This window comes from Hesperophylax consimilis, chromosome 23 (assembly GCF_061612785.1).
Source record: "Hesperophylax consimilis isolate HC1 chromosome 23, BYU_Hcon_1.0, whole genome shotgun sequence".
Lineage (NCBI taxonomy): Eukaryota > Metazoa > Arthropoda > Insecta > Trichoptera > Limnephilidae > Hesperophylax > Hesperophylax consimilis.
In genome coordinates, this window is record NC_142858.1 from 157,631 (window position 1) to 182,197 (window position 24,567).

The following is a 24,567-nucleotide window of genomic DNA, read 5'->3' on the forward strand; positions in this document are numbered from 1 at the left end:
ATCGATAAACTTATTCATGTTATTGATTAGTGTTATCCTGTATTATCTTATTGTTTTGGTGAAATTAAAGATTTTTAAACATATGTAACCATGAGTTCATGAGGCTGAAAAATGTCGGAATTTTTCGTCGTACTGTCGGACAATCATATTTTGGAAATTTTCTTCAGTGTTTTTGCAAATTTCTTGTCATTTTGGGTTTCTTCTTCTCAGATTAACAAGTTTCATCTTAAGGAAATGCATTGTAAAAGTTTATTTTCTTAGTCAGATGAACCTTGCCCTTGGAAAACATTTCGACATTTTTCTGCTTCAAGGACATTTTTATTTTTATAATAGTTTTTTTGGGCTAGTGAATGAATAGAGTAGGCTGAGAGCAATTATGTTGTCTATGGTCGCATCTTTTTTTAAATGGCCTTGAGTTTCCTCTACCTTGTCTACTGTTTTGCTCCGCACGGTAGGTACTGCTTGTATATCTGTGGTTAAGTACTGTATAATTCTGTTGGATACAAAAAGCCGGAAGATATCGATCTAGAGAGTGGTATATTTATGGTCGCAGGTGTCGCATCGCGGTTCTATTTTAAAGTGCCAAAACGAAGTAATTGATCAATAAAACGTAAGTAATGTTTTTTTTATACATAGTTTATTGTTCACGGCATGTGTTTCGGTAAATTTAAAATACGAAAACTCAAAATAACCGACAAAATATTACGTCAAAGTATAAGCCATGTTTTCGTGATAAAAATGTTCGTTTTATTTCTAGCTATGTTGGATCATATATTGTGTGATTTGCTTTGTTTCGTATCTCATTTTGCAGATAAATCAATTGAGAACATATAACACAGCCTTCGATTTGTCCATATTTAGTAAATATTTTACTAAAAATGATATTCCGATGTCTCCGACCGCTAAAAATCTGCCAACAAATATTTTTATGTTTCTCTATCGATATTTACGTAAATATTGCATAATCTAATAAGGATTGTACATTATTATGTAACGAAAACTATTGAGATTGTGTATAAAAGCCCTAGTTTCGTCAATATTTAGTTAATATTTTTTAATTAAATAAATACGAGACATCGGAAACCTGCACAAATACACGTGAACTGTTTATATGTATGTGTGAGAGGCCATCTTGAAATGACATTTGCGCGTGCGCCTAGCTGCGCGCGCAGATATCAACGTTTTTTACAAATTCAAATTTTGTATGGGACGTACAGGGTTCTTAAAAAATACATGATTTATTAGAAATATTTATTTCGAATAATTTTTATTAGAAATATTATTTTTTATTTATAAAAATAGTGATAAATATCACAAAATTAGATCAGTTATATAGGGTGTGCAAAAAAGTACTAACAAACTTTTTTTTGTTTAGGTATAAAATATTTATAAATACAGGCGTATTGATGATTATATTATATAATGATATACATGATTGTTTCTATTGTTATAGAATGGAGATTCCAAGCGTGTCAACGGAGGAAGACACTACAGAAGAAAGATTTGCAGTCATTGCGACGGTATGTTGTGTATTAGTAGTAGTTCTATAGTGGTTGTACGCTTCATCCTTTCCAAAATTGAAAGACATTCGTGTAACAATTAATGTTTACAGTTTCAGATTCCGGGATGGCAGGCTGACCCGAGACCATCAACCTCCTCTACGCATCGGGCTCCAAATACTCAGGTAATTATAATAACACTTGGCTAACTTTTACAGCGCCATTTTTGTCTTGTATTACCTCAAGGACGCTTTACATAGCTGTATATATATATTTTTTCTTTTCTTTCTGTCTATAGGAAACCGACCACATCGTTGCGGAGTTCTACGGATTCACTGATAGCGAGGATGAATCCCTCGCCGGTGATGTAGAACTTCCGTCAATGGTGGATATGGATGTTCCTGAGGATGAGTTGGAGCCTTTGGAGGAGGGGGAGGAGGAGAATCCAGAGGAGCAGACCTTCACCTGGTCCGAGGATTTCTCCACCTTCACGGGTCAGCGTGAGCATTTTGCCGTCCTTCAACCTGGCCCATCACCCGACGTGTTCCCTCCGACAGTCGCTACATCTCCATATGACATCTTCTCCAAAATATGGGACTTGGAAACAATGTCCTATATCGTGGAGGAGACCAATAGGCAAGCATGGAGCGCACTGGACGAGGTGAACACTGAGGATGGACTGTTGGATTTAACAACTTATTCCAGGCTGAAGGACTGGCAAGATGTTACAGTCGCTGAACTGTATGTATTCTTCGCGATGCTTATATACATGTCCATTTGTTACAGAGCTCAGTTATCAGAATACTGGACAACAGACATTTTAGAGATGCCTAAATTTAGGACTCTAATGTCGCGTAATAGGTTTCTTCTGATAATTCGGTTCCTACACTTTGTTGACAATAACACAATTTCTAAAGTCGGTTACCAAAACAAGCTTGCAAAAGTTAAACCACTATTGGATATAATGAATGAAAAGTTTTCCAGTCTGTATACTCCCTACGAAGATATTAGCATAGACGAGTCCCTGTTGCTCTGGAAGGGTCGCCTAGGTTTCAAGCAGTGCATTCGCACTAAGGCGGCTCGGTTCGGCATTAAAACCTATGAGCTGTGCGAATCGTCAACAGGGTACTTGTACCGCTTTATTATGTATGCGGGGAAGAATACAGAAGTCGAAGAGAACCATCTTGGGTTTTCGGGTAAAACTTCAAAAGTTGTACTCAAACTCATGGAGGGGCTCTTTGACAAAGGGTACTGCCTCTACATGGACAATTTTTATAATAGCATGCCATTGACTAGGTACCTGAAACAAAGGAATACCGATCTTATCGGTACCCTCAATCGCCGCCGAAAGATGGTACCTCAAATCATTAAAAGCATGAAGAAGAGTGTGCCACGGCTTACTATCATTGGTAGACACTATGGTGACATGTCAGTCGTTGCCTGGAATGACATTAAAATTGTCACCATGGTGTCTACCTACCACAACAGCGACACGGTTGAGGGTAAAAGAGGGTAAGAGAAATACCAAATGCCTCTATCTGTGGTCCAGTACAATCGCTTCATGGGGGGAGTGGATACCAAAGATTCGCTGTTATCCACTTACCGCATGGAGAGAACGCGGGGTTACAAATGGTACATTAAGGTATTTCGTCGCCTGCTCAATGTCAGCATCCTGAATAGCATGGTGATATTTAGGCAGCTTCACCAAGAAGACCCAGGGAAGCCAATATTGCACCGCGCATTCAGGATGAAATTGGCATCTGAGCTTGTAGAGCGACACTATCCCTCTTTGATTAAACCCGCACCGAGCGCTTCCATCGTCGGAGCCACTCTTAGATTAAATCGTTCTCTTGACCATTTTCCAGATGAAACCCCAAAGATGGACAGTAAGAATCGACGCATTCGCAGAAGGTGCTTACTATGTTCACATCGTAAAATACGCAAGGATGTTTCTACGATTTGCGTAGCGTGCGATGTTTTCCTTTGCATTGGGGGGTGTTTTAAACAATACCACACTCTAGAACATTTATAATTTATTTTTTCAAATCGTTTTTTTCCATTTAGATTCTTTTTTTTATACAAAATTTTAAAAATTGCCATGAAGAGGAAATTCATCATACCTAATAGTGGCAGTCCCATAATTACAGTTCAGGAATTGTATCGCTATTTCTTGCATTAGTGTTGTTGTTTGTTATAATGTTATTGTTTGTTATAATGTTATTGTTTGTTATAATGTTATTGTTTGTCATAATGTTATTGTTTGTTATAATGTTATTGTTCTTTGAATGTTGGTTGCGGTTGTTATTTGTTGAATGTGTGTTATCATTTGTTACTTGGATTTTGTTATCTGTGATTGTAATTTGGTACTGGTTGTTGTTATTTATGGTTTTAAATATTTATTGAATGGGTGTATTTGTGCATTATTTGAATAAAAATGTTTACTGAAACAAGTGCATTGTGCATCTTTGCATTGTTTGAATTTTCGTTTCCATTCATTGTATCTTCCACTTTTGAGGAGGACAGAAACAGTGTCTAAAAATTTGAATATTATAATAATAAATTTATGTATGTGAAAAATGATTTTTTTCGCAGTCTCTCGACCAAAGATTAAAAAAACGTGTTTCATGTACCTGTTCTAAAACTGAAATAAATATGATGATTTTTTTTTCTTATTTATTTTGAACCACACAGTATCTGAATTTAAAAAAAAACGTATTTAAATAAATAAATAAATATTAATAAAAAAATATTAGCAAATTTTATTTTTATTCCTCGAGTCATGATTTTTTTGTCACCCTGTTCTTTCGAACACATCTGTACACGGATGCCGGCGGCCATTTATAGCGGGCGAATTGACAACAATGCAGAAACGTCGCGAATTTTTATAAGGTAACCTCTTACTTCTTTCATTATTTTTTATATAAATTGATTGTGGAAATAATAGATTTGAGGTATCATCAGAAAGATAGTTTTATCTACATTATTTTGATGTAATTTTTATAATATTTCACCCAAGAAAAGTGATGAAAATTTACTTCGTAAGAAATGTCAAAATTTTTACGTCCTAATGAATAATTTTATTATTAGCATTATTTATTTACAGGTTTCTTGTACAAAATAATATTATTAGTAACAACAGTTGTATAAACTACCGAAATCTGGAAGAATTGTTATCATATACTTATAAAATACGACACAAAAAATTTTTAAGTGGACACTTGACGTTTGATTTTTTTTTTGAATAAATGAAAATATTTTACATTTTCAAAGAAGTGTCAATGGCATTACTTCTTCGAAAAAACCTTTGGATTATTTTTTTTCACGAGGGGTTTATTCAGGTTTGTGTAGAAATAAAAAAATCAGTTAATTTTCTTATGAATATATTTTTTTTACATTTGTTTGCCGAATGGGAAAATTTTTACACTTTTTTTTTGTTAAAGTTAGCTATTCTGGGAAAACTTGTAACAATATTATCATGTAATATATATGAATAATAAGATACATTATCTGATAAACAGAAAACAATCGCAAAATAAACAATTTCTTTGTTTTTAAACGGATGTTTGACCAAAAGGCAGGAGAGTAATTTGCGCGCGGCTTTTTTCAAAAAAGCTTGGAATTTCCGGGCATTCAACAGGTTGTGAAGTATCTGTCAATGAAGACCTGTATTTCGATTTAATAAACTTCATTGTTGAATATGCACTTTCACAAAGGTAGGTACTGCCCATCATCGAGCCCATTTTTTGCCCGAAATTCGTCAGTTTCGGGAAACGTTCAGCGAGGAGCTTAAAAAAATCAATTCCTGTTTCTGTTCTGCCCTTGTAAAAGGGGTCTGATTGCAGATCACACAGTTCCAATTGATAATCAATCTTCACACTCGCAACTGCGATCGTTAATGGATGAGTAAAGAGAGCTATATCACTCTCAATTTTTTTAAAATCTGCAAAACGCCGCTCAAATTCGACGATTATTTCGTCCATGTATTTGAGGTGGTCCAAAAAATTACATTCTTCAAAATTTTTCATCTCTAAATAATGTTCTTTACAACTTGAAAAAAAAGAAAAATCATTTTTTTTTTTTTTTTTTTTTTTTTTTTTTTATATTTACTCCACACAGGAGGCCCTGAAGAAAATAATTTCCCTCAGGGCCTATGTCATCTTTGGGGATGCTGTGTGGAGGGTCTTTTTGTGGAGAGGAAGGAGTGAACATGGGTCTTGAAGAGTCCCATGTTGTAGGAGGGAGGAAACACAGAGGCCGGCAGTTCGTTCCACAGCCGAGCTGTTGAACTTAAGAACGAATCGTAGAAGCGACCCGTTCTCATGTGACAAGTGTCAACTGTGTACAAATGTTGGGCGCGCGTTTGGCGTGTATCCCGGCTACGCACCGGTGCCGAAGGGATCAATGACGCTAGTTCCTCAGAGCATCTTCCATTGTAATACCGATAGAACAAGGACAGCATACCTACCTGACGCCTGTGCTCTAAAGAGTCCGTTTGTTAAGATTGGGGAATCTATCAAACGGACCGCCCGTTTCTGCACAGAGTCAAGGGTTTTTTTCAGGTATTTTGGGGCTCCAGACCAGAGATGGCTGCCAAATTCGACAGTAGGGCGCACTTGCGATTTGTACAGGGTGAGCAGTTGTGTACTATTAAAGTATCTGCGGGCCCTGTACAGTACGCCCAGCTTCTGAGAGGCCAACTTTACTCTGGCTTCGATGGAGCCCCCGTACCTGAGCTGGTCACTTATAGTTACACCAAGCATATCAATGGAAGGCCTGTTCGGAAGATTGCTTCCGTTGAAGGAGACTAGATTATCATTTGGATCCCTTTTAGACGTAATCAGACAGGATTGGGTCTTTGAAACATTAAATTCGACGAGATTATTTTTACCCCAGGAGGAAATACTCTCGAGATAACCGTCCATTCTCTGCTTCAAAGCCCTCCGAGCCGTTGGAGTTTGTGTGCCCTTTGGGGGCTTGTCAAACAAAAAGCTATCATGAACTGTACTGTCATCCGCGTAACAATGAATCGGTGCACATGTCAAAAGGTCATTGATGTGCAACAAAAACAAAGTCGGAGACAGAACCGATCCCTGTGGGACGCCAGCATTTATGGAGTGCGAGGAAGAGGTGAAACCGTCAGCAACCGCCTGAATCGACCTATCCCTTAAAAAGTCAGCAATCCACGTACACAGGGATGCGGGAAGTCCGTAAGAATGCAATTTGTTGACAAGTCCTCGGTGCCAGACCCGGTCAAAGGCCTTGGATATGTCTAGTGCGACCGTTTGGGTCTCACCGTGACGTTCCAGGCACCGCCCCCAAACATGCGTCACATACGCGAGAAGATCACCGCACGAGCGGTTCCGCCGGAATCCGTATTGACGGTCGTTGATAATTTTGTTCTTCTCGAGGTATGTGAGCAGTTTGTCGTTGATCACACGTTCCATCACTTTGGACAGAACTGATGTGATCGCTATGGGGCGGTAGTTGGCCGGCTGTTGTAGAGACGTTTTGAACAATTTCAGTTTACTTCTGAATCCATTCACATTTCCGTACATGTTGGCTATATTGAGGTTTTTACCTTGCAATTTTAAATTAAATTCATTCAAGTGTTGCGTCATATCAGTTAAAAACGCAAGATCAGCCAGAAACTGAGGATCTTGCATTTTATCTTGTAGTTCAGAAGTGTCAGATGATATCTCATTTTTTAGAAATAAAGGTATTTCTTTTCTTAAGGCGAAAAAGCGTTGCAAGCACTGGCCAGCACTTAGCCATCTGATTTCCGAATGCAATAGTAAATCTCCATAGTTTGCATCGATTTCACTTAAAAAGTCTCTAAATTTTCTATGTGTCAATGCCCTGTTTCCACCTCTAATCAAATTGGTTATCCTTATAACAACTTTCATAGCATTCATTTGACGCAAAGATTTTCCACACAAGGCTTCCTGATGTATAATACAATGCAACAACGGGCAATCAATGCCATTTTGTGTTAGAAGTCCCGCGAATCCTGTCACTGTCCCGGTCATAGCTTTTGCCCCATCGGTCACAATACAAGAACACTTACGAAATCCTCCATATTCTACTATAGTTTTGTTAACCGCTTCAAATATATCACTGCCTTTAGTTGTTCCATGAAATGGTATTAAATCCAGCATTTCTTCCGTGATTGTAAAATCTTTGGAAATGCAACGTATAAAGATTATTAATTGACTGACATCGGTCTGGTCGGTACTTTCATCCAAACATATTGAATAGTATTCGCAATCTACAAAGTAATCACATATTTTTTTTGTAATATAATTACCCATGTCCTCTATTCGTCGCGCCACCGTTTGATGAGATAATGCAACAGATTCAAACTTTTCCGCTAATTTCGGCTGCATAAAGCGTTTAGCCATTTCAACTGCGCATTTTTTTATTAAAACTCCATCACTAAATGGTTTTTTTGCTCTGGCTAATTGTAATGAAACTTCATATGAGGCAGCCAAGCTTTGTTCATTCTCAGTACTTACTTTTGAAAACATACTTGTTTGCTGTATTAGTTTTTTTTTGTACTCAGCCACCATAACTTTTCTTGCTTCACCGACATGTTTTTTATACTTTTCTTCATGTAAAGAAGTATAGTGTCGCTTAACATTATATTCTTTACTTACAGATAAAACTTGCATACAAATCAAACACTGAATTTTATTGTTATTGTTGGAGATAAAGTAGTCTAACTCCCATTTCGCATTGAATGTACGATTTTCTTCACTTAACTTCCTCTTCTTTGTAGACATGATGAAAAGTTCAATATACTCAAACACAAAGCGAACAACGTAATACCAAACTTTAAAATAATGTAAAAGTCTTTAATAACCTGAGAGTAACCTTGCGCAATCAAAACTTTCATTGCGTTGAATGACAAGTGACAAACAAATGCCCAATGAACGATGCGCGGTAGGTACCTATTTTGAGTTCGGGGAATTCCCCGAATTCTCGAGTCAATAGTGATGTGAGCGACGTGATCGAACATACCCAAAACGTTTGAATTTCGTCGCGAGAAAAATAGTTTGCTCATTAATGTATTTAAAACTTCGAACAAAGAAGATAATGAACTAAAATCTGAATAATAATTGCTTTCATACAAAATGTGACAAGAAATAAAGGTAAATTTTGGATAGGGCCTGACACGCTTATTACGAATAATTTTTAGAAAAAAACTTTATATTCGCCTTAATTACTATAAAAGAACACTTTTTGCATTTCGGGCGGCGGAAAATTATGCATTTTGATTTTCAATTGCATAAAACCAAAATTCACTTCGCGAATCGATGTGGCGACAACGCGACGCCATTAGGAACGCACTGTTATGTTGGTATCACTGATGCATTCAAGAGCTAAATACGACCGTTGCTATCTTCAATATGGTTTGTGATACAAAGGAAAGTGCCCCTTAATAACGCCTGCTCGCGTCAAGGCAAGAAAAACATCCCAGTTTTCAACTAGTTTACCGGCTACGCTAGGTTTGTGTAACATGGTTTGTGATACAAATCAATGTATCAGGGATACCAACATAACAGTGACGTACCTAATGGCAGCTGATTGCCGCTGCATCGATTCGCGAAGTGAATTTTGGTTAACGCAATTGAAAATTTAAATTCATAATTTTCCGCCGCCCGAAATGCAAAAAGTGTTCTTTTATAGTAATTAAGGCGAATATAAAGTTTTTTTCTAAAAAATATTCGTAATAAGCATGTCAGGCCCTATCCAAAAATTACCGAAATAAATAAAGGACTAAGTTAAAGCAATTATTAATTAAAATAAATATAGTTTAAAAAAACTAAAAAACACGCTTTTAAATAATATCGAACTAAAAACTTCAAAATAATTTTTAAAATAAGCTTAAAGCAATAATGAATGAAAAATGATAGTATTATTGTTAAAAAGCGTGGGCGCTTTGTGCCATATTTTTCGTATATCGTGCGCCCGACGCTTTTTCACAATAATACTATCATTTTTCATTCATTATTGCTTTAAGCTTATTTTAAAAATAATTTTGAAGTTTTTAGTTCGATATTATTTAAAAGCGTGTTTTTTAGTTTTTTTAAACTATATTTATTTTTCACTTTTTAGTTTCGTATGCTACAAAAGCGTGTTTTTTTAGTTTCTTTAAACTATATTTATTTAATGGTAGTTTCTTTATTACCGACTATGGTTCTAACAGGTAACTTTTATTCCGGAGAGGGAGCCTGAGAAACGGCTACCACTAGGGCCGAGGAAGGCAGCAGGAGAGTTACATACAAGCAAGCAAACAAGCAAGCAAGCAAGCAAACAAACATACATACAAGTGAAGTTAATAAAGTATTATTATATGCAGTGGGTACACCTACAGACCTCTTTGTAGTCGGTGTAACCGAACCGGACTTTTTTTTGAAGTCGGTTAAAAAAAGGTTCAATGGGCCGCAATAATCTAAACCGCGGCCCGCGGGCCGTGGTTTGGACAGCCCTGATCTAGTCAATCAACATTATGTAAGTGCATTATATAAGCAAAATAAATACAAGAACAACACGTCAACTCACAAGAGATCAAATGGGAAAATAATTCACCGACTCCAGATATTTTCATATCAGAGGGTTCGGCTCGGTAGAAATTCTAACAGGGCCTATAAATCCTACTGATCCCTCAACATAAATATTTAAAAAATCTTTTGTTATCCTACATGTATTCAAAATGACCGACTTTTGCATCTTTATATATAATTTTTTGAAAGATCTAATACGCCTAAATTTTTAATTAGAGAGCTAGGTATAATGCCAGTAGCCGAAATAACGAATGGTAATATTTTTATAGTCTGAGAATGCCAAATTCTTTTTATTTCATTTCCTAAATCTGTGTATTTTCTTAATTTTTCGCTAACAGATTTTTGAATATTACAGGAATTTGGTATAGCGACATCAATGATATAAGTTATTTTTTTAATTTTGTCATGTAAAACTATATCGGGTCTTTTATGACTTTATTTATTATACTGTTATACTTGGTGGAATTATATATTATTAAAATAGAAAATAAAACATTTTTTAACTTATTTCCACTTGTTTATTTTACCACTACCGGTTTCATCCTATTATGGACATCTTCAGGCTGGCAATTGAAATTCTTTTGTTACAGAATTTATACAAAATTAGGTACACAATGTCAAGGTAGGTACATATGATTGGGTTATTAAATTACAATGGTTCTTTAAGGTTAATATGTCATAAATAAGAAATAATATTTCTTCATATGAAGCTGTTACTTTGTGATGTGACATTATAATTTAAAATTAAACAGTAACTTTGTAAACACAAAGTTACTGTTTAATTTTAAGAAATAATAATATAACAATGGTCACTATAGCAGAATAATCGATAATTTAGTAAATAAAATAATGAATTTTCCTGCATACCATGCAGGACAATCCGGAAGAGAAGAATCAAACTGTACAAAAGAACACCTCCTTAGTTGAGCAAATCAAAAAGTGGGGGGGGGGGATTATGATCTATTGAACATAATTTTGCATTTACCAGAAAACAAAAATTATTTCTATCAAGATAGAGATGTCAAAACTCTTAACGTTTGTAACAAAGGATCAGAAGATTACATAATTAAATTACACAACTGTTATTTAAGGTAAATAAGTCATGAATATCAAAATGTTCAATAATCATCAATACATACATCGCAAATTACTTAGAATAAAATGTTACCTCAGAGTCTAAGGTAACATTATTAAAATTAATTACAATGGATATATTAATGGTGACTGAGCACCATGTTCCAACTGTTTATTCATGACATATTTACGATCAATTTTCTTCGTTAGGCGATTAATTTCTAGTAATTCTAATCTGTCTAATTTCTGTCCCTTTTCACAAACGTGAAGAACCTTGACATCTCTATCCTTGTCAAAAGTATGTTGGTTCTCTAGCAAATGCAAGGCTACGTTCGATAAATCTCCCTTTCGATTTACCCAACATGCGAAATGCTCCTTTATACGGGTCGATACTGCTCTTCCTGTCTGTCCCACGTAACATGCAGGGCAATTCGAGCAATTCACTTGGTAAATTCCAGAGTTCTCCAATTTATCTCTCTTATCCTTATTGTTTATTAATATCTTACCCAAAGAATTCACGCTACAAAAAGATGTCTTACACTTCTTGTCACTGTCTATCAATTTCGAAACTTTATTTGATACTTTCCCAAGGTATGGTATTTTACACCATTGTTTTGTTTCAATTTCATTTTCTGGTGTAAGGCCATATGTAATTGAAGTTATAGTGAGTTTTTTATTTTTCTTTTTTATTAAATTATCTATTATTCCGCTATCGTAACCATTATTCACCGCAATAGCTTTGATAACATTCAATTCATTATTGTAATCTATATCATTCAATGGTACATGTAACAGTCTATGGATTAGACAATGGAATATCGACATTTTGTGTGAGATGTGATGTCTCGAAGAGCTGTGGATGATATTATCACTATATGTAGGCTTCCTGTATATTGAAAATTCCAACTTGTTATTAACAATCCTAATTCCTACATCTAAAAAGTTGATTCTATCTCCTCCTATCTCCATAGTGAATTGAATCGACCTATTGATTTGATTTATCTCCTTGATGAAGATATCCAGCTGCCTCTGTGTACCAGTCCATACGATCAAAATGTCATCCACGTATCTCCGATAGAAAACAACATTCTTAAAGGACACTAACCTCTCAATGGTCTCTTCTAAGTGGTCCATCATGATCTCTGCTAAAATTGGAGAGATTGGGCTACCCATTGCCAACCCTTTCGATTGTAAATAGAATTTATTATCAAATCTAAAAAAGTTTTGTTTTATGCACACATTTATTATTTGATTAATTTCTCTCTTTTTTATAATATTTATGTTGGATTTCTCCATGTAGTTATTGATTATTATTTTTAATTCATCTGTAGGTACACTTGTGAATAGACTAACAACGTCAAATGACACTAGAGAGGCGTTGTTTGGTATATTTATATCTTTTATCAGGTGTATTAGTTGTAAACAATTTTTAATACCATATTTTGGTTTGAAATTTAAAGTATTTTTAATGATTCTATTGGCGTATTTTGCTAGTTTGTAGGCTGGTGCTGAGTTATAAGCTACGACGGGTCTCACTGGTATATCTAATTTGTGAACTTTAGGTTGTCCATACAATCGTGGACATTGGGGGTTCATGACAGTGAGGTAGGATTTTTGGAATTTATCTTTAACAAGTGTTTTGCATGTACTAAGAATTGAATTTATTTCTGCGGTAAATTTTGGGGTTGGATCTTTATTCAATAAAATTACATCACTAGAGTTTAGTACATTTTGCACTTTTTCAATATAAATATTTTTTGGTAGAATTACTGTGCTATTCCCTTTATCAGCTTTTGAGATAATTAAATTATTGTCTTTAATTTTATTTTTAATTGATTTTATTGTATGAGCTTCATTTGAAAACTTATTATTAATTATAGCATTTTTTATTATTTTTGAAAGTGACCATTGTTATATTATTATTTCTTATTTATGACATATTAACCTTAAAGAACCATTGTAATTTAATAACCCAATCATATGTACCTACCTTGACATTGTGTACCTAATTTTGTATAAATTCTGTAACAAAAGAATTTCAATTGCCAGCCTGAAGATGTCCATAATAGGATGAAACCGGTACTGGTAAAATAAACAAGTGGAAATAAGTTAAAAAATGTTTTATTTTCTATTTTAATATATCGGGTCTATTATGACTAATCGCTCGGTCTGTTAGTATAGTTTTATCATAATATATTTTATAAAATTCGTTTTCTATCTACCATCTTTTGAGACTCTTCGTACGAATAAAATTACTTTCCCTGTCTCATATCCAGATCATTATAGTTTGGTAAATATTGAAATAGTTTGCTAAATCATTACAATCCGCATAGCTTCTTAACGGGAATTGCATGGAAATTAGGCCTAGAAGGAGGCGATTACTCTTACGATGAACTTGTAGTAAAATTAATTATTTCTTCTTCAGAAAAAACTTAGGACGGACTTTGATCTCATCTGCATTTTGTAAATTATTAACAGTATGATTGACTCATATCCATCAAAACCTTCACTTGACATTCTCTTTAATTATTATAAGTGTTTTGGTGCCCTATGCTGTATTGTAACATTTCTCCTTGCAATTAACTTCCCGTAAGTTAGTAAATACATAAATAAGTCATACAGCAGTCAATTCAAATCTCCCGGTAAAATGCGGACTTCAAGCTACGACTTTCTAACCAATCAGCGATCTACACCATGTATGAGCGAACCTTGTTTAATATTCTTTCGAACCTTGAGCTTACACCGTGGACCTAAAATGCCCTCAGATAAGTTTGCAAGTCGGTAAATTATAATTAACGTTAAGTAAATATAAGTACTAACCGGCTACAACCAGAAAATCCAAAATGGAAAAATCGATCAAATTTTTGGTCATCACGGCACACGCAGCAAGATATAATGGCGTGTCTCCTCTCGATGTCGTGGTATTTATATCCGCACCTAAATATATTTAAGTGATAAACATTGCCTGCATCTAAGCACAACATTTACGTACCTATTAGAACTTATTGTGAAACTCTGCAAAATATTTTCACAAGGGAAATATTTTTAAATACCAGATAAGAAATTTTTATTCCTTTACCTTTTTTAAGCATTAACAGCACTATTTCTTTGCACCCGGAGGCGCATGCTTTCTGAAAAATAACATGTCAGTAAACAAATAAAACAAAATAATAATCAATTAGTCCTAGGATGTGGCAAATGAGTAACACAACATATCTAAATATTATTAAATTTTGTAAAATAAATATTATTTTTTTACCAGGAATGGCGTGCTGCCTCCGATTTTAAAATTAATTGTCTCTGGACATGTTCCAATGTGGTATAAACAGTGTTCTTTTTGATCATGGTTGTGGAAAGATAGCTGAAAACAATAGTAGTAACAAAAAATTAAAACGATAACATGTATAAATAAATCGATAAACTTGTTACAAAACGATTTACTTACACCAATGGTTCTGATCATTTTTGATGCATTCTTTCTCAATATTTCAGTTTTTTTATTTTTATTTTTATTAAATTCTATAACCTTTTGAATAATTTTGAAAAGTGCTGCAATTATAAGTAATGAAATAAGAATATTCAAAAACATATTTCTTTAGGCCGGAATTTGCTGTGGAATAAAACATTAATTATTAATGTTTCTTTTTTGTCACTTTATTGAAATATTTAAAGAAAGATTATGTTTGCCAAACAATCTACCTGTGTATATGTTTATAAATTGTTTATAAAATGCTGTGTATATGTTTATAAAAGCACACACGAAGATGTGAAAAATAAAAAATAAAGCTAACTCGAAAATAAATAAATATGTAAACTGTCAGAAATATTGAAAAAACATTCTCGCTTTAGGTACATTCGATTCCAGAGAAATGTTTTGAAAATACTTCTAAATAAAATACTGACATTCAAAACAAGTACTGTTTCTGATTTTAGTATAACAATCACATATTATGCAACTGAAAATATTCTGCTTGTTTTTGCGTTTATTATGGGCCGGTATGTCAGTTGCTCTGGCTAGCTAAGATTCATATTGCCCGTCGAGGTGCTCTCCCGTAGAAGTCATTAGCCTAGTTATACTATTACCAAGTAAGTATAGTAAATAATATAGAGGCAAAAAAAATAGTGCTCGTAGATTACATTCCTGAAAAACACAACAAAAATTAATCCAACAACCCTCCCACGTGAATGCTACAGCTATACGCCCTTGACAATTGCAAAAAATACCTTTGTTCCGGGCCATCAGGTCTATAATATTCGCCATTTTTTTCTGTATTATGGGCCGGTACGTCGGATTCTCTTTATCCTCGTTAGCGAGATATTTACGTCCGTCAAGTTGCTATGTGGTAGGAGCCCTGGCAAGGTAAGCCTGGTGATACTATTACGAAATTTTAATGTAACAGACCATGGTATAAGTTCGTTAACAATACAATAGTTAATTAATATTTTTGTTTTGTATCTTAAATTGGGTATACTTTTTGTGAACAGACGAACAATTTATAACTACCTTATATAAGTTAGGAATGATTTACGAATCCCAGATATAAATAATACGATGTTTGTTTGTTAAATAGGTTGGCATTGCGCTCTGGCCATGTATGCTACTTTCTGTGCACGCTGAATTATTTCTGCACATCGTTTCTTTCTCATGAGTCGACAGTCTTGGAAGAAACCTTCGTTTCTAGGGAATCCATTGCTTCCGTCACTGAATGTGACTATGCCTGCAATCCAAAAGATTTAATGTGTTAATTTAGACCTTAACAATCATTTTTATAACAATAATTTGATACCTGGCTTTGCCGGAGTTTTAAAACCTACTTTTTCATAATACTTTCTTACTGCACAGTGAAAAAATATTGAATAATAATATAAAATATAATGTCTCATCTTATTTTTTATTTAAACGGTTATTTCTCAGCTACACAGCTTATATTGGGATTGAATGATCTTGCGGGCTGAAAGTTCCTAATGAACCTTAGAAATTATCACAGCAAAAACACTATGCAAATTTCAGACAGATAGATTATAATATCCTTTATAGATAAGTAAATTATTATCAATTTGGACATCAATGTCAGATTTAAATGTGGATTAATTTTCAAGGATTAACTATCAGATTTAAAATAAGAAAGACAATATTACCAAGACCCCAAATCCTCCCTCCTCTGAATTCCCCTTCGTACTTCATTCCATCTGCTCTCCAAAACACCCCGTGGCCGTGGAACCACCCCTGCATGAACTCGCCTTCAAATCTAATCAAACAAACACAACATGATTACAATCAGCTGGTGGTTGGGCCAATTATTAATAGTGTCACATTTCCCCTCAAACTCTATTGTCACTGACTGTTTGCCTTTATTTGGAACAACAATACGTGACCGCACCAGGACTAAATAAAGTCCTTGAGTCGTTTTCCAACATAAAGTCTTCCAAGAAAGTCTAGAATTTTAATAAAATGGCATTAAAATTTTACGTTACTGTGGCAACACTGAGTAACACCGATTTGGAAAAAATTTTAGAACATTCAGTGTGAGGTTATGCTTGACTCCAGAATTTGATAATTGACATTTACAGGAAAATTATCATAATTTTTTTTTTTTTGCTAATGCTGTGTGTTTCTTCCACTCAATTTAATTAATTTATATTGAACTTCGGAATGCCGAGCTCCTGTCAACTAATCCATATGGATACGCCAGCGCTCAAGGGATACAATTTTTTTATCCAATGGGTACTTTTGGCGCTTGAGAAGTTAAACATCTTAAAATTGCTTCATTGATAAATTCATTATGTACCTACATCAAAAAAAAACTTCCATGCAATGGCCATTCTACACGCTAATATAAAACAATGAGGTAGTTAGAATATGATGTAGGATTATTTCCTTTTAGAAAGTGGCACTAATTTCTAAACCCCGTTTTACGTTGATGTGAAAAATATTCACTTGGACCGTAGTTCTTTTTTAAAGTTACAAGTGCTGTTGGCTGTTCAACACACTTCGTTAGTATGACAGAAGTAAAAGTTCCCATAGCCGTTCCGTACAACGAGCACATAAACCAAAAAAAAGTGTGGGACGCGGACTAGCATCACCAGATCCAACTTCGGGTAGGTGGATTTATTAACCTAAACTTCCCATCTCGATAACACGAAATTTATTTACAGTCAACTCCTTTAAACTACCACTGGCAGGTTCCTGCTTTTTGACATACCTTAATACTAAGGTTTAAGAATCATAATATGAAACAGAAACATTGACATAACGAAAATATGCACACACAGTAAAACAATCTGATAACAAAAGCAGTTGTGATCTGTTAACAAGTCATCAATAACGAATAATTATTGTATGAAAAACAAATGTGAAATCTACGCAAGTTTAAGGGCAGTTTATTAGTACGAGAAACTTTAAAACTTACTTGGCACCATCGGGGAATGTCATAACACCCAAGCCGGAAGACAGTCCATTAGTAAAGGCTCCGTCGTACCTAGTACCGTCTGGCAACACCAGGTGTCCCATCCCGTGCTTCTGTCCTCGGGAGTTCCATTCCCCGATATAGCGAGTCGTATCCTCGTATTTATAGGCCCCTGTCTTTGCCACTCCTGGATCCATCACTGCCAAACAGATTTATATACATAAACACGTCACTATTCAACTATCTCAACCGTTTGGAGCCAGTGAGACTACGGCATATGCAATTGGCGTATTTTGTGAGGTGGAAGGTAGTGGGGAAGGGAAGGTGATGGGGAAGAAGAAGGTTGGGAAGTACCTACCTGGCTATTCAGACCTGGTCACCAAACAAAGCTATTTGAAGCAACATTTTAATTCTGAACGGTGGTTTTACATATTTTAAATATAGTAAAAATATATTATTTTTAATTGATAAATTGTAAAATGAAAAAAAGTAATCAAAGAAAATTTACTTGCGACCTCCGAATTCGTAGCCGAGGATTGTAACCACTCGGCCACGGAAGCCGTTAGATAAATGTAAGTATGAAGTGAACGTCTTCACTAATCAGAAGTTTACACTAACAATCAATTGAAGATTATTAGTTAATATGAGCTACTACCTAGTACCGTCTGATTTTTATCTTTTTAATAAAGTAAATTAATGTAACAACACACACCACAATAAATTTATGAAAAAATCTTCAGAATGTATTTTATTTCACCATCTGAATGCTTATAACTATTCAATTTTAAATATTTGCAAAGAAAGTTAATGAAAATTTTCCATACCTTCAACCATTTTGGATGTTTGTAGGTTAGCTGCACAAATGACAGTGGATATTCATCGATACAAACATTGAAGTGTTTTTCTAAGGTTTCCCAGCGGACAGCCTTGTAATCGAATTAAGTACACAGACTTAGCCCATGTAAACTTCATCACCCTACTTTAAATAATGCTACTAATTGGAAACATTCATATAACTATCTAGAATATTGCTTTTTATGTGGATATCATTAGTTATGTATTAGACAAGGATGGGTTGTTTCACAGAATTTGAAAAATTCATCAAATTTATAAGTTTCCTATTTACGTTCTGTTTTTATCGAAGTCAATTTTGTCAATGTTTAATTAATTATTTATCACATAAAATATTAACTGAATCGGAATTGTATAACTCACTATAATTATGAATAATATTAAAATCTTCAATCTGTAAAATTCACTCGCCATAACAGAGGCATCCATCACATGGCGGTTGAAATAATATTCAAAATGTATCATCCAATGCAAATTTTCTTTGAAATAAAAATAAATAAAAAACGGCGTAACAACCGCCCCATGACTTGTATTTTAACATTGAAATTTGATGAATTTTCCAATTCTGTGAAACAATTCGTTTTTAGTGTTATCTATGGGTTGTCTCGCAAATTTTTTTAAATAATCAACATCTAATAATTTCCAATGGTATTTACCTCTCAATCCCTGCATTATAGACAGCTTTTGGTTCTTCGTACGCAAAGATTTTTACAAGACTGTTACGCAACCTACCAATATATGCTACTCTTTAAAGCTGGTTTCTTTACACGGCACTGCCTGAATTATACTGAACTTGATCATTCTTTAAGTGCAGTCATGGAATTAATACAATGTCAAGGGACTCTAGCGACGAAGACAATAATATTGTTCGTCTTCATACATATTTACAAGCATAAAAAACGATATAAAGATGATTTAAGGTTCATCCAAACAACGAAATAAATGTTAATTGGAGGACATTTGTCGCCACCAAGGAACTACATGAGAATGATGTCAAATTGACTTTTCTTTCGAACCTCAATCCACAACATGTATTCTGGTAAATTATAGTTATATAAACATGGATATTTTCCTACCTCCAGAATGAATTTAACATTCAAATCGTGTTCGAACATCATCTCTGACAAACGAGTAGTAGATGCGAATGCAAGACGTGTAGTGTGCTACCAGTACTATCAGCAGCGTGCAAGTGACGTCAAACCAATAGTCAATGCGTAACATTGTGTGCGAACACTAGCAAAATAGTATGAAGGACACTCACGAGCAGCATGTATGCTACACGACAAACTCGAGTCGCTTGTAAGTATCTCCTTGTATGAATGGCCTTATTGTTACCAATGCCATCTATAAGTAACCTCTTAAACTACTATCTAAGATATCACACCTAGTATTTTATATTTAAGAATATTCTCAGAGGAGCAAATTCCCTTCAATAAAGCTCACCCAGGTTGTACCTGGATATAATTATGGTAAAAAAATTTAAAATAAAAACACAACAGGTTAATAAAATTAATAAAAATACTAGATAGAGATTGAGAAGTAAAAAAATATATAATTTATGTTTAGTTTTTTACACAATACATAATGCCTTTTCATATATTTTTTTAATTAAGATGCAAGTAGCCTATTCAAGTAGATTCTTCATCAACATCATCTTCTTCACTCTCCGAATCAGCAGTTCCTCTTCCACTAGATTCACTTCCCGAATGGTGCTCATCTACTTCCATTTGTTCTTCATTCTGTCGATTGCGTTTCCCGAGATCCTGAATGTATTGCATTGTATACTTGTTAAAATCGCAGCTGTAAAAAAAAAGACAAATTTGTAATTAAGATCTGGGGTTCAAATGTCAATTTCACCAGTTTCACAATTTCAGAAAAATGAACATTTGATGCCTCCATTCGACAGACAAGCATTCAATCATCGAGTCAGCAAGTAATAACAAAATATTATCTGTTTAATTGTGCGGGAAGAACTCACATTTCAGACAGCTGTTGATATTTTCTAGAAAGTGTTTTTTCTAAAGCCAGAAGTGTGGGCATAGCGAACATTCCCTGCAGACGAGAATTGTGTATTGTTGTCGCATAGCTGATCCAATGCAGGTATAACTCTATGTGGCGGCTGTCCTCAAACAAAGTGGAAATCGCTTTGAGAAGCCGGTGCAAGTATTCATCGGGAAGACTTGCAATAGTAAGCTGGACTGAAATAAATTAAAAAAACTAATAAATAAACAATAATTAATTTATTTGTATTAAAAACTAAATCGGTTGCAAGTTCGATGTTACAACAAGGTGTCTGCGGGAAAAGTTGAATTGTTTATATGGGAAAATAAATAATCTTCTACAGAAAAATATTATGGGAAAAAAAGTTGGAATTTAAAAAAACTTATTTATACATTTTACTTGTACCATCATGTAAAATAATCACCTACCGAAGTCAGCGCACTTTACCCCTGGACACCCTGTATAATAATTTAGTGATATTCCATTTATAGATGGTTTTTAAGAAACAAACAGGAAAGATCTGTTCCAGAGCATGGAAAATACTAAGTAATGTGAAACAGTGTAATTTTATTTATGTAACCCTTTGCTTGTCCTTAATTACTATTGATTTATCTGCCACCAATTCATAATTAATAATTAATGAAGAATTTGACGTTTTTAGATTGTGTTACAAAGAATTCGGATATAATAAATCAGATTTAAACATTTTTAAATATTTTAAAATGTCGAGTTAGACTCGACATAAGAGTAGACGGAAGTGACAGCGACAGCACTATGTAATTCTACTATTGTTACTGATTTATTGTAATGATTCGATTTATTTTGGGATGGTTTGCAGCCATAGGTATACAAAAGTATTAACTGTTTGTGCAAACTTACTATCACTGATAGATACTCGTTCAACAGCCTCCTGAATGATTTTCATCTCATTCAGCTGCAGAGCGGCCATCAAGGCCTCCGTCCACTCCTGCTTATTGAGGGCCTCCTTCACCATCTGAGGAGTGGCATTGAGCTGAAGTTCAAACGGCTGGAACACTCCACCTGTGTTCAGGGAATACTGCATCAATCCTTCTGTTGTAGCCACTGAGAAGCTCTGACCAGTGGGAGAGAATTGTACACAGAATACTCGCACCTGAAAGGATTAAATTAAAAATAGTATAATTTACATTGCTATAAAATTAAATTTATAAGGCTGATATCGTGCAGAACAGAACTAAGAAATAAGCAGGGATTTCAATTAGGGAGGCGGGTATGGGTACCGCCGCTCCGGAACCATTTATTGGATAACCGACACATCTGTCATAGGTCACCTCAAGCAGTTCGTTTGGTGACTTAACAGGGCTTGCCGGGTTCATGGGATGAGGTTTATCCGGATCTTGGCGAGCGACGCGTCTGTCCACCAAACGCATGGTGGGCCAGATCAGGAGACTGGTTGAGGGAGAACTTTTGACCACTCCAACAGGGCTTTTTCGGAACAACGCATTCATGAATTTGTAGCAGAAGAATCCAGATTAATTCATTAATAATAAGCAGCTCGACGCTACTTAGGTACGTACTTGCTACTTAGGTACGTACTCGCAGTCGAAATCAAAACAGAGCAACCTACGTACTACAAGCACCTACTTGTCTAACGACGACAATAATATCGCAAGTCGGTCTTTCACATTATGAGAACTCGCCAGAAGGTTCAAGTCTGCCGCCTAGGCATAATTGCCACGCCGCCGAAACTTCGGGAAAGGGCCAGACCGAGCGAGTGGCCTCGATTTAGTTGCCATTTAACTACCTGCTGTTGCCACCAGCCGAACAATATAAATAAGCCCGACGCAGCGAGCATAATTATTAGTATTCAGTATTTACTATCGTCAACAGCTGCTACCTACGAGTACTACGACCTAGTTTCGCGAACATTCCATAGTATTTGTGCATAAATAAACGTGAAATATTGTGAGTGTAAATCAGCTTTCAACTTATAAATAAACACTATACCTGAGTTGGAGAGATCTTTCATTTATACACCACGATAACCACAAATTCATATGTCTGTCACTCCTGGACACACTCCTTCTCCTTCTTTTACTAAAAATACCCTCCACACAGCATCCTAAAGATGACATAGGCCCCGAGGATAATTATTTTCCTCAGGGCCTCCTATGTGGAGCTAATGTAACAAAAAAGAAAATGGCATCTAAAAGAGCCTGATTGATTCTATAATATTATTTAACAAACCTCTGGTTTAAAGTTTCTATCGGCCATGTCGCCTTGCTTCACCCCTGGTAACCTTAGTTTAACATCGCCTCCTTCTAATTCACTCCTTTTCTCCACAAGCATCAGATTTCCAAATTCCGTCAGGTTGCGCCGACTCACAAAATCCTGAAAATATTCAATATTAATTTCTAAATAAAAACATTACATGGATGTAGGTTATAACATGTTATGTTAATGTGAATTTACGGAATTTGTAAAAATAAACTGTATACTTACGCCCATTGCATCTAATGATTTGTTTAATGTGATTTGGAATTTCTTTAAAAGTACTGATTCGTTAATACTGTAAATGCAGATATTCTTGGATTGTCCTCCGGCTAAAACACATTTCCCGTCAGCCGAATAACATAGAGATGTGTCCAAATGGACAAAATTCAATTGTATCAATGTCCAAATGGACAAAGTTCAATTGTATCAATGTCCAAATGGACAAAGTTCCAATGGATGAATGTCCAAATGGACAAAGTTCAATTGTATCAATGTCCAAATGGACAAAGTTCAATTGTATCAATGTCCAAATGGACAAATTTCAATTGTATCAATGTCCAAATGGACAAAGTTCATTTGTATCAATGTCCAAATGGACAAAGTTCCAATGGATGAATGTCCAAATGGACAAAATTCAATTGTATCAATGTCCAAATGGACAAAGTTCAATTATATCAATGTCCAAATGGACAAAATTCAATTGAATCAATGTCCAAATGGACAAAGTTCAATTGTATCAATGTCCAAATGGACAAAGTTCAATTGTATCAATGTCCAAATGGACAAAGTTCAATTGTATCAATGTCCAAATGGACAAAGTTCCAATGAATGAAGGTCTAAATGGACAAAGTTCAATTGTATCAATGTCCAAATGGACAAAGTTCAATTATATCAATGTCCAAATGGACAAAATTCAATTATATCAATGTCCAAATGGACAAATTTCAATTGTATCAATGTCCAAATGGACAAAGTTCAATTGTATCAATGTCCAAATGGACAAAGTTCAAATGGATCAATAACCGAATGGATAAAGTTCAAATGGATGAATGTCCAAATGGACAAAGTTCAATTGTATCAATGTCCAAATGGACAAAGTTCAATTGTATCAATGTCCAAATGGACAAAGTTCAATTGTATCAATGTCCAAATGGACAAAGTTCCAATGGATGAATGTCCAAATGGACAAAGTTCAATTGTATCAATGTCCAAATCGACAAAGTTTAATTGTATCAATGTCCAAATGGACAAAGTTCAATTGTATCAATGTCCAAATGGACAAAGTTCAATTGTATCAATGTCCAAATGGACAAAGTTCAATTGTATCAATGTCCAAATGGACAAAGTTCAATTGTATCAATGTCCAAATGGACAAAGTTCCAATGGATGAATGTCCAAATGGACAAAGTTCAATTGTATCAGTGTCCAAATCGACAAAGTTTAATTGTATCAATGTCCAAATGGACAAAGTTCAATTGTATCAATGTCCAAATGGACAAAGTTCAATTGTATCAATGTCCAAATGGACAAAGTTCAATTGTATCAATGTCCAAATGGACAAAGTTCAATTGTATCAATGTCCAAATGGACAAAGTTCAATTGTATCAATGTCCAAATGGACAAAGTTCCAATTAATGAAGGTCTAAATGGACAAAGTTCAATTGCATCAATGTCCAAATGGACAAAGTTCAATTGTTTCAATGTCCAAATGAGCAAATTTCAATTGTATCAATGTCAAATTTTGGACAAAATTCAATTGTATCAATGTCCAAAGACAAAGTTCCAATGAATGAATGTCCAAATGGACAAAATTCAATTGTATCAATGTCCAAATCGACAAAGTTCAATTGTATCAATGTCCAAATGGACAAAGTTCAATTGTATTAATGTCCAAATGGACAAAGTTCCAATGAATGA

General features: G+C 34.7%; 2 protein-coding genes across 2 annotated transcripts; both read right to left on the reverse strand.

The window, feature by feature from the left end:
- Positions 1-15,700: 15,700 nt before the first annotated feature.
- Positions 15,701-17,741, reverse strand: LOC149412189 (MORN repeat-containing protein 4 homolog). Its single transcript, XM_089645975.1, has 3 exons — positions 17,548-17,741; positions 16,277-16,386; positions 15,701-15,855 (listed from the first exon to the last, which is right to left on the reverse strand). The coding sequence occupies exons 1-3, from the start codon at positions 17,739-17,741 to the stop codon at positions 15,701-15,703; spliced, it is 459 nt and encodes a 152-aa protein (XP_089502101.1).
- A 2,283-nt stretch (positions 17,742-20,024) lies between these two features.
- Positions 20,025-22,968, reverse strand: LOC149412190 (periodic tryptophan protein 2 homolog). Its single transcript, XM_089645680.1, has 5 exons — positions 22,879-22,968; positions 22,624-22,767; positions 21,277-21,529; positions 20,375-20,594; positions 20,025-20,196 (listed from the first exon to the last, which is right to left on the reverse strand). Exons 1-5 carry the CDS (start codon positions 22,882-22,884, stop codon positions 20,025-20,027), a joined length of 795 nt encoding a protein of 264 aa, XP_089501806.1. The 5' UTR covers positions 22,885-22,968.
- Positions 22,969-24,567: the final 1,599 nt, after the last annotated feature.

Excerpts from the sequence above, each read along its gene's own strand:
- LOC149412189 (XM_089645975.1), bottom strand. The coding sequence starts at position 17,741 with ATGGATCCAGGAGTGGCAAAGACAGGGGCCTATAAATACGAGGATACG. Across the intron at positions 16,387-17,547 it reads ACATTCCCCGATGGTGCCAA|ATTTGAAGGCGAGTTCATGC; the intron begins GTAAGTTTTAAA and ends TTGTTTGATTAG. Across the intron at positions 15,856-16,276 it reads AGGGAGGATTTGGGGTCTTG|GCATAGTCACATTCAGTGAC; the intron begins GTAATATTGTCT and ends TTTGGATTGCAG.
- LOC149412190 (XM_089645680.1), bottom strand. Across the intron at positions 21,530-22,623 it reads ATAGAAACTTTAAACCAGAG|GTGCGAGTATTCTGTGTACA; the intron begins GTTTGTTAAATA and ends TAATCCTTTCAG. Across the intron at positions 20,595-21,276 it reads ACGAGTATCTATCAGTGATA|TCCAGCTTACTATTGCAAGT; the intron begins GTAAGTTTGCAC and ends AATTTATTTCAG.